This window comes from Nuphar pumila, chromosome 16 (genome assembly GCF_984573655.1).
Source record: "Nuphar pumila chromosome 16, dmNupPumi1.hap1.1, whole genome shotgun sequence".
Lineage (NCBI taxonomy): Eukaryota > Viridiplantae > Streptophyta > Magnoliopsida > Nymphaeales > Nymphaeaceae > Nuphar > Nuphar pumila.
In genome coordinates, this window is record NC_143264.1 from 16,785,354 (window position 1) to 16,796,281 (window position 10,928).

The following is a 10,928-nucleotide window of genomic DNA, read 5'->3' on the forward strand; positions in this document are numbered from 1 at the left end:
CAAAACTCAATAATTGGCTTTTAATGAAAAGATAATGAATAAAAACAGTATAATATACGTTCTGGGATTTCCCATCTGGAGAATAGGGATCCTAAAGATCCGGTCTTGGAGAGACTGTGAGGATACAAAAATCTGTGTGCTTTACTTTGACCCCTAAACCCGATATTGAGGTTCTTTCTCTTAACCACGATTTTAGGAAGAGTCTGTCACTTTACATGAGGATGATGTGTTCGACACAGCTGTTGTTTTTGTATACCAAGGAAGTGACACTTGTGGGCGTGAAGTGTCCCTAGTGTCCCCGATATTAGATGTGGAGGTATAATGTTCCGAAGGTGATTTGGTCGAGGGCTAAGTTTGGAACCCAGTAATAAAATACAAATTGTGTGTTAAGCTACCCTGGGAACCTAACTTGACCTCGGAGATTTTACTCGTTTTGTGTATCCGCGGGCAACGAAAATTAAAAAAAGAAACTTAAATTATATGCATTTAATAGGACATGCATATAGAAAAGGAAAACCTTAAGGAAAGATAATAAAGTGTTCATGCATTGCACATAAATCATGCATATTCTTGCTATGAATTAGAACATGTATATGTTATCTGTTCCCTTAATTGTTACATGTTGGTGGATACATGATGTTTAATCTCTAATGTTTTGCTTACTTAAATTGTGATATCTGTTATTACTTAAATAATTCTTCATGCTTAGAAATTGTTCTGTATTGCATGAATGCTTAAATTGAATTATGTAATTGTCATCATTGCATTCCTCTAAATTATTGCATAAAATCCTATCTGTATTCTTTACCTCACTTGTTTCATTAGAAGTACATGAGCTCAGGATTTCAGTTCTGACACCCTACTTCTATGATTTTTCGCAGCCGCAGGTGATCAGTGAAGCGACTGGTTTCTGTGAGGGTTACGAGTCACATTCTTGCTAGACGGTTCACAGAGAGACAGCGTGACTCAATTTTTCGTTATTTACTTTTATGTCATTTAAATAACTCTGATATGTCTCTTGCAATTATTGCTTAAACATTCTTTCTTTCAAATAAATGAATAAGCTCTATTGTGGTATTTGGCTATCCAATTGGAATTGGAACTGTGATGACCCTGGGTCTCTAGGAAGGTTTTTGCACTGAATAAAAAAAATTGTGTTTTCAAGAGGTATGAGTTGGGGTCGTTACATAGTGTCTCTACACGCGAAGGCATTGTTGTACACCATTATGTCGTCCAGGTAAACCATGATGAACTTGTCAAGATGCGGGTAAAATATCTTATTCATCAGTGTAGAGAAGGTCCCAGATGCATTCGTCAAGCCGAATGACAACAAGAAACTCAAACGACCCATAGTGTATTACACAGGTGGTCTTGGCTTCATCCCCTTCAGCAATTCTAACTTGCCAATAGTTTGATCACAGATCCAACTTCGAAAAGACACGAGCTTTATCCAACTGATCAAACAAGTCCGCGATCAAATAAAGCATATACTTGTTCTTCATAGTCAATTTGTTCAATACTCGGTAATCCACACACAAGCGCTTTGACCCGTCATGCTTCGCCTGGAATAGCATAGGCGCTATAAAGGGTGCTTTGGACTGTCAAATGATCTCGACTTCCAACATGCCATCTAATTGTTTCCGCAACTCCGCTAACTCGACAACCGCCATGCATTACGGTGCCATAGCAGGTGGCCACGCACCCAGCACCAGCTCAATCTCATGATCTATACCTCGCTTCGTGGAGGTAGCTTCCTTGGCAGCTCGACGGGCATAACATCACCGAACTCTTTCAGCCCTGGCGCTAAGGTCACTAGGACATCAGCAACACTCATGTTTTCATCAATCTCGTGAATCATCACGAGGAAGGTCTAATCCCCCCTCTCTTGAGACCCTTTTTTAACTGAAGCGCAAACATTAAGCGCTCGCAAGGCTTCACCACAAGCAGTGTGACAATCGTGCAAGGTTGTTTCTCATCCTCAAATCTGATAGCATTCAAATGAGGCATTGGCACAATCTTGTTGCTTCAAAGGAACTCCATCATTATGATGACCCTGAAATCATCCACTGACGCTACAGAAAATATGACATTTTCAGACCAGTTCAAGATTATCACTGGTGCATCGCGGATAACCCCATAAATAGGCTTGGCTTCGAAGTTGACCGCCTTCATCCGGCTCTCTTTCTTTTCTCATTGCAGCCCCAATCGCTCTGCCTCTTCAAGAGAAACGAAGTTGTGCGTGGTACACGGGTCAACCAATGCCTTGGTAAGTCACCTATTCAAAAGGACTTCTAAGTACATCAACTCTTTGCTCACGGGTGGTTCAGCAACCGGTGTCACCTTCACCACCACGTTCATCTCATTGTTTGAACAGTCGATATTCTGTGGAGACATGCCCAGCTTCAGCTTAGACAATGTTCGTAACTCTAGGCTTGTTGTTATCTTCATTCTCTTGACCATGATTCCTGTTGGGACAACAATTTTCCCAGAGATCACCGTGGTACATCTAACAATCCTGATAATGATAATTTTGCTCTCGATAGTTGTTATTTCTTTGTTCGTTGTTGTGTTGTCCCTCCTGTTGACCATGATTTTACCGGTTATCACCATGATGGTTCCCATTACCAGCATTGTTCCCTCCATCATTCGTTCGATTATCCCTTATATTATTATTACGATCATTTCTGAATTGTCTTCCTTGGAATATCGTATTGCGCCTATCAATTTCAGCGAGCTTCTCGAGAGCAACCAGTGTCGCAGCAAGAGTTTGAGGGTCTTGTCGATTGAGCTTTGTAGCTACTCACCCTACAGTCCGTGCATGAAGTGGATCAACAGGTCTGCATCACCTATGTCATCGATGTCTAGCATCAGTGAGGTGAATGCCTTGACATACTCATGAATTGACCCAGTTTGCCTCAGGACCAACATTTTATTGCAGACAATTCTACTCTTATTCATGGGCAAAAAGAAATCTTGCAGTTCTTTCTTGAGATCATCCAACGAATTTACCACAACATCAACACCTTTTCCAATACCCCCAGTCTCGAAGTACTGGTTCATCAAATAAATAAAGTTCTTGAGATCTCTCAAGTTTCAAGTGCCTTTGTACTTTGCAGGCTTAGGCAACTTAATACGCGGCCTATCCACATGTGTCGCTGCTCCACCAACTGTCGCTCTAACTGGTCATTCTTTCGTCGAACAACATCTAATTCAATAGCCAAGATGTTGAACCTTTCCGGCAAATTATCGAACTTCGTGTTAAGACTTCCCGTAGTCTTCGTATCTGGTAGCAAGATCTTCCACAGAATCCTCCAGTTCCTCTACTGTGGTCTTGATCTCTTGATCAAGCACCCCAAAAGCATTATTAGTATCATTAACCAACTTTTTCAGTTGGTCACGTTCTTTGTCAGCTCGACAACATCACGCACGAAATCTATCACACGATCATCAGACATGAAATCGTCTTTGCAAGTAACCTGGCTACCCGAAGGAATTTTCTTATGTTTCTTCGAAGGTATACTCAACGAAGAATGTTGAATCTTTGTCACAAGCTTCAACAAGGCCCGGGTACTTGTCATGGGCTAAAAGTGAAGGCCCCGTAATATGCCCCAGTCTACCCCAACACCGGAACAACCATTCAAGCGCACAGCAGAAATCAAGCTAAAGTGTGCAGGCGCAATAGCACAAACACGTGCACACACAATCACATAAAGAGAGTGGAGAGGCAAGAGAGCATAGAAGAAGGCAAGAAAGCATAGACTTCTATTATCAAGATACCGAGTACGGACGAACCTCAATTCTTAGGCCAAAGTCCATTACAGGCACTTAAAAAAAGCAAGAGAGATAACTACATCAAGCAACAAAAAGTAAAAAGCTTGGCAGTCCTAAAGACTAGCAGTCCTTCGACAAATCCACTTGTTGTTGTTGTCCTTGCTGCTATTATTGTTTGTTTGTTGTTGTTGCTACTACTACTACTGCAGCCACTACTACCACTACTAGAAACTTAGGGCACTGCAACGGTGCCAATAGTTCGGCAACTTGCATCATTAGATTAAGAGAACCATTATCGTCAACCTCTGCCCTACCAACCAAAACTAACAAAATGAGAATCAATACGTTCACCAAACACTTCTTCTCGAGCAACCAAGGAGGCAAAAATCCAAATTCAAGGGCCCAAAAATAATAGAAATACTAAATCAACACCAACTCACAAATCCCAATCCCAGTAATTCCGGATCACTTAACCACGCATCAAGGTCATGAAATCCAAAGATAAAAACATGAATACGCATCAAAATAGACAGAAAGATCCGAAATCCAAAAGGGAAAAAAAGGAATGGTTACCCACCTCGTTGGTGTAATAGGCCCTTCGAGCGCGAAATGAGCTCGCGGGGATGAAGTTCGCGGCCGCTCTCAGATTCCTCGCTCTAACAACTACCTGCCTGGAAAAACCACCCAAGCAGAGAAGGGTCGGAATTCGTATAAGAGAAAAGCAAATACGAGGAGCTTCGCTTCCGTCGTATGCAGCGTTTTTCAGACAGATGGGTTAGGAGAGGAAGATCGAAAACGAAGGAGGAAAAAACGACTGAATCAAATCGAATCGACGAAAACGAAGAAGGGTTGGAGGAGAAGGCGTACCCTTCCTTGACGATCTTGAGGTCGGGGGGCTGGGAGGAGCGAAGGAGCTTGGAGACGAAGTGGCGGAGGACGCCGATGAGGACCATGACAAGGGAGAGAGGGATGAGCACCCAATCTCTGATGGCCGTGTCCAGCACCAAGTCTTCCGCCATCACCTGCTTCGATCGATCGACCCTCTCCTTCCTCCTCTTCAACCTATTGTAAAGATTGTGCTGCTGCTTCCGCTGCTCTTGCTCCCGACCCTGCTCTTGATCCTGCTCTCCCCTCCTTTTGTTGGTTCCAAAGGAGAGCGTCTGACCGCACCGCACTTAGGTGAAACCGTGAAAGCCATCTCCTTCTTTGGTCCTCTTCATTTTTAGACCTTAGATTATAAAAAAAATCCCCTTTTATTTGAAAAAATTACATATGGCGGCCTAAGTTATATATAGATTTTGAATTTAATTGCTTGTACGGTCAAAAATTATCAATGAATTGCCAACATATTTACAAATTGCTCAAATAAGTGCTTTGATCTACTTCTAGGGCTATCAAGGGGTACCTGGCCCATCACAACTCTATTTACTTCTATCCAATGTTATCAAAATCAAACCGGAGGGTTGGTTCCTATTAGGAACCTACTTGGTGCGCCTAAGGCTAGCTAGGTGCATAGGTCTATGTTGGGCTGCTCATGCCTTAGGGTATGTGACCAAGTTTGTATGTTTGGGGGCTTTGGAGTCAAAGTTTTTTTGTGTTTTTTGTTTTTGTATGGTTGGCTCAAGTCCTTAGGTAGGAATTGTGTATACAAGAGTATATAGTCTCTTTATGGCCCTCTTTGGATTGATAGTGAAGAACCATCTTACGTTTAGCTTAGTCATCTCCCTCTCCTTCTGTCTTGCTCCTAATTGAGCCTTCATTGTTGGAGTTCACCTGGACCGAGTGTGAGTCGACACATATGTCAGCTCATAAGATCGGAGTCATGCCACACCAAGGAGCTCCCCATTAGGTTGAGCTTGCCTTTTGTGTGAACACCATTGTTGGTCAGTGCCTTAGCAGCCCCAAGGAAGGAGCTCAACTCACAAAGACGCGCACCACAACCCGAGAGGCCACCTCACAGCACCAGCCAACATCGGCCTTGGCACCAAGCGCCCCTGCTGTGCAAAGAGGCACACTGACTCCCTTGTGTGAGAATAGCCCGGCACATTAGAGTCACTAGCTGAGTGCCCCAAGCAACTCCCCTCAATGGAATTTGCATTGGTGGAGACCAGAGGCATCATATCAACCTAGGAGCGTCGAGCCAAGTGACTCGAATTGACTATAAGGGTTGGTGTCATCAGTGCACCAATTTGCCCCACCACATGCACTCGGTGCGCAGTCCAGGCCAATTGAACGACCTTTCTGCCACATCCGTGCATCTCGGGAGGGTGGTGTGTGTTCTCCCCGAAACATAAATTTGTGTGTTCCTGTGTGCACAGAGGAATATCTTGGGACCCATGATAATTCATATGCCAATGTTGCCCACGATGACTTTATAATAAAATAACATATAAAAAAGGTAGATATGCTTTTGACAGAAATGTCCTCCGATAAGATAGATATGCGTTGGATGAAAATGTCATCCCGCTCCCCGTAAATAGATTTGCATGTTTCACCTTTGTTTTTAGCTTGTGTTACAACACATGGTCGTCTTCTCGTTCCTGCCTGATGAGTTATGGAGCCTGATTCAAAGTTTTTGCCTTTGCGGGAAGGGGGGCTTGGGGCTCCCCCCGGAAGAATTGGGGGGGGGGGGGGGGGGGGCTTATGTTTGAGACTCGGTTTCTTATGGATAACTTGTTTAGGTTTAGGGTTGTCGCTCTTGCCTTGTATAAATTCTTTCTTTTCTTTCTCTCTTGTAACTGTTGAAAAGCGCAATAAGATTTCTCTCTGAGCGGCTATGGTTTTTTTAATCTCTCTCTGTTGAAAAAAGCGATTTACAGTAAAAATCAAATCAGAGAAAAGCGATTTATAGTAGAAATCAAATCAGAGAGTAGCGATTTACAGTAAAAATCAGATATAAGAGTAACGATTTATAGTAGAAATCAAATCAGAGATTAGCGATTTACAGTAAAAAACAGATATAAGAATAGCGATTTACAATAAAAACCAGATAAGAGAGTAGTGATTTACTATAGAAATCAAATCAAAGAGTAGCGATTTACAGTAGAAATCAAATCAAAGAGTAGCGATTTACAGAAGAAATCAGATCAGAGTGTAGCGATTTACAGTAGAAATCAAATCAGAGAATAGCGATTTACAGTAAAAATCTGATTTGTACTGTAAATCGCTATTCTCTGATTTGATTTCTATTGTAAATTGCTACTCTTTTATCTGATTTCTACTGCAAATTGTTACTCTCTGATTTGATTTCTACTATAAATCGTTACTCCCTGATCTGATTTCTACTATAAATCCTTGCTATCTGATTTGATTTCTACTGTAAATTGTTACTCTCTTATATGATTTATATTGTAAATTGCTACTATCTGATTTGATTTCTACTATAAATCGCTACTCTTTGATCTAATTTTTACTGTAAATCACTACTCTCTGATTTGATTTCTATTGTAAATCGTTACTCGCTTATCTGATTTCTATTATAAATTGTTACTCTCTTATCTGATTTATATTATAAATTGCTACTCTCTGATTTGATTTCTACTTTAAATCGCTACTCTCTTATCTGATTTCTACTGTAAATCGCTACTCTCTTATCTGATTTCTACTGTAAATCGCTACCCTCTGATTTGATTTCTACTGTAAATCATTACTTTCTTATCTAATTTCTATTATAAATTGTTACTCTAATCAGTTTGACGTTGCCATAATTATCTCTGTTGTAAATCGCTATTCTTTGTCTACTCAGTTCGATGTTTGCACCCTCGTATCATGATGAACAATAGACAAAATACTGATTTTTCTGATAGTTCAACTATTTCTCACGAAACAGACGATGACAAAGGGTGCTCCGGCGATAATAGACAATGACAATGGAAAAGGGTGCTTTGACGGCAGCAAACGACGACAAAGGGTACTCCAACGACAGCAGACGGCAACCAAGGGTGCTCCGACGGTAGCAGACGGCGACAAAGGGTGCTCCGACGACAACAGACGACAACAAAGGATGCTCCGGCGGCAACAGACGACGGCAAAGGGTGCATCGTCAATCGGAGCTCCTGTTACAGTAGATGGTGCATCACCAAAGGGTGATCCAGAACATTTAGGGTGACATATTGCGAGGAGCTCCTGTTAAAGCAGAGGAGTTTACTCCTTAGGGCAAAAATGATGATGATTTTAACCCTTTTTGGCAGGAGGATATTTGTGTCCTTTACTCAAAACATTGTTTTATGGCGCTAATGGCGGGAAAGGGTACTTAAGTCTTTGCAAACGCACCAGACTTCGATGCTAAGTGATGCTGACACACATGGGAAAATTAGCCCCACATACTTACATACGTGGCGCTCATTCAGACCCGAGAACACGCACCTACGTGTTCCGGAGGGGGAACATATAACCTGCTTCGGTGCATCTCCCCTCGGTGCAACCTCCTCCAAAAACTTTCAAATAATCTAAGGGAGGGATTAGAACCCCTTGTGTGCGGAAGATAAACCCTAAGATAGCATCCACCCATCGATTGCATTGTTATTGTACTCCCACACGGACAAACTTAAACCGAGCACATTCCACAGTTATTACAACCAATCTGCACATTATTAGTCTGTGGGGTCGAACTTGAATGACTCCAATACATTTTCCTAGCCGAGTGTCTGCGGTGCTGACAGATTCATTCACATTCACTCATAGGTCGATCTGCATCGAAAACAACCATGTTGTGGTACTATAGTAGGGCACCTCAGTTAGGCCAAATTTTTGCACCCTCTTCAGACTCTGTTCGAATTGGTTCAGAGCTTACACTTAAAGGGAGCCTCGAGCTAGCAACTGACAGGTACTCTAGTCTAAACTCGATGAAAGTGAGAGAATTGTGCCTCTAGTCTGAACCCGACGAAAGTGAGAGAATTGTGCCTGCAGTTCTTAGCCTTCTTAGGCTGGTTTGGATGTGTCTAGGGTGCAGGCCCTCAATAGATACAATAGCGTAGAGATCTAAAGGTAACTGTGGTGTAAGTTTTAGGTGGTTCTTGAAAAAGACCTAAAAAACATGAAAATTAGTTAGGCTAAAACAACTCCAGAAACTAATCGAGATAGGGTTTCAGTTCAGATCTGATATGGACTAAACAAAGAGCTTGCTGGACACTTAGGGATATGTGCCAAGATTAAAATAAACTGCTACAGGCCAAAGAACAGTAAAATAGGTGGTTAGGTGGCTGAAAAGGTCAACCAATAAAAACAAATTTTTTCGAGTTAATCAGGAAGATTCATTTTTAGTTTTAAGACTATGAAAAAGTAAGATAATGAAACCTAGGGTCTACTTATAGGTCTAGAAAATTAATATCAGAGGTTTAGAGGGCTGAGTATCTGAGTTAGGCTTCAAAGAGGGCGATACAGTAAAACCACAATTGCATAAGCTTCTAAATAGCTTTTTCAGGCAGTATAGTCTTTTTGGATCTCTGAAAGGAAATATGTGAAGGGCTTAGGCCCTTTGCACAACTGGATACACCACTACATTGTAGTGTTAGGTGAGATCAGAGAGAGAGAAGAGAGGAAGACATCAAGGAGATAGGGACGTCAGGGGGGGGGGGGGGGAGGGGGGGGGGGGGGAGGGGGGGGGGGGGAAGAGAGCGTTAGAGAAAAAAAGAGAGAAAGAAGAAGGGATGACTAGGGCTTAGAGAAAATTTCAATATTATTAATCAATGATCATATGGCTCCCCAAGACCTCCTTACATAGATGAAGATTAGGTTGAGTCTTACTTGCATAAAAAACCCAACTAAACTAAGACTCTTTCTTAGCCAATGACTCCTTACAAAAATAGACCAACTAAAAGACTAACTCATATTAAATTAACTAACTAATTATCACTAATTAACTTCTAAAACTAGAGGACATCACATTTCACTATCTAGTATGGTACGCCCCTTAGGTGGACCCCACTATACTGGTTGACCCCCATTAACCTCTGGAGGTGGCACTTGGATCTTGAATACTAGATTTGGATCTATTGCCATATTTTGAATCAAAACAGATTTGCCATGCTTCGATGTACCTTGTTCCCAAGGTCCAAATAGAAATCTCTTCTTTATATCCAACTCACATTCTCATGTACAATGTCTTTGCCCCCGCTGTCCCACTCTACAAGATGTTTCTGCATCATATGATGATACTTGAGAAGTCTTTTGGTCTTCAAAATACCAATGGGTTGGGGCTCTCGGTCCTCATCATGGGGAGCTTCCACTATTGCATGTGGCTCACTATAGAGCGACTTAAAGCATGACACATAGAACAGAGGGTGTATCCACACCTCACTAGGCAGGGCTAGGAAGTAGGCTACTTTCTATTGCAGCCGCTATCTGCAATCTCAAGATCTATGTCGTGGTACATCTTTATGGTTTGAGAGATACATAAAAAAACATGACAAAATGACTAAATCGAGTAGGAGCCGTTTGGACCTGGTAAGCGTTTTGGGTGTAGTTTTATTCCAGAACTGAAAGACTATGGTCCAGGGGTTCTAAGGATACCTAAGAAGATGTGTGAGGGTCTAAGATATAATCTAATCACAGGGAGAGGTTGTTGATGGTCAGGGTTTATCAGTTTAGGAAATTAAAGCATTTCAGGCACCTAGCAGGGCTATGATCTAATATTCATTTTTATGACCAGTCCAATTGTTGTCTTTTCTGCAACTATTTCAAACAATTAGTTGATTCTCCATACAGTTGTTCTTGAATAGCTAACATTGATTATGCTTTTAAGAATGATTAATCCTAACATCTTTACCATCATACCCCATCTTCTGAATTTTTCTTATTCCTTTTAAGAATGCTTAATCATAACATCTTCATAAGAATACTTAAAAATGATTCAATTGAATTTGTATCATTGGCAAGCAAGGACTTAGAGATGGTTGAGGTGATTCCCTGACTGCTAGATCAATAATTGAAATACTTTCAGCGTGAAGATGTCCAGATCATGCATGAGGCAGTGAGTTTGTGCATCCAACCCAAGCTAGCAATCGTCCACTCTCTATGTGCCCCATGGTTGAAAAAGGTATCGATGTCACCTATTTTTTTAAAGGCAAGCTGGGGTTAGGCAGACCCCTACCAATTATTATGCCACTGGGTTTTGAATCTGTAACATCCCACGATAAGGAGATGCGCACTGACAACTC

General features: G+C 41.7%; 1 protein-coding gene across 2 annotated transcripts in view; it reads right to left on the reverse strand.

Moving 5' to 3' along the window:
• LOC149813029 (uncharacterized) overlaps positions 1-4,967 on the reverse strand; it is a 71,840-nt gene extending 66,873 nt beyond the window's left edge. Inside the window, exons 1-2 of one of the 2 annotated variants that reach the window (XM_089990763.1) lie at positions 4,639-4,931; positions 4,349-4,442 (exon numbers count right to left, since the gene is read on the reverse strand). In XM_089990763.1, the coding sequence (XP_089846889.1) occupies positions 4,349-4,442; positions 4,639-4,790 (246 nt within the window). In that variant the 5' untranslated portion in view covers positions 4,791-4,931. Of the gene's footprint in view, positions 1-4,348; positions 4,443-4,638 lie in introns of both variants that reach the window. The other variant, XM_089990762.1, reaches the window with a different exon arrangement.
• Between the last annotated feature and the right edge of the window lie 5,961 nt (positions 4,968-10,928).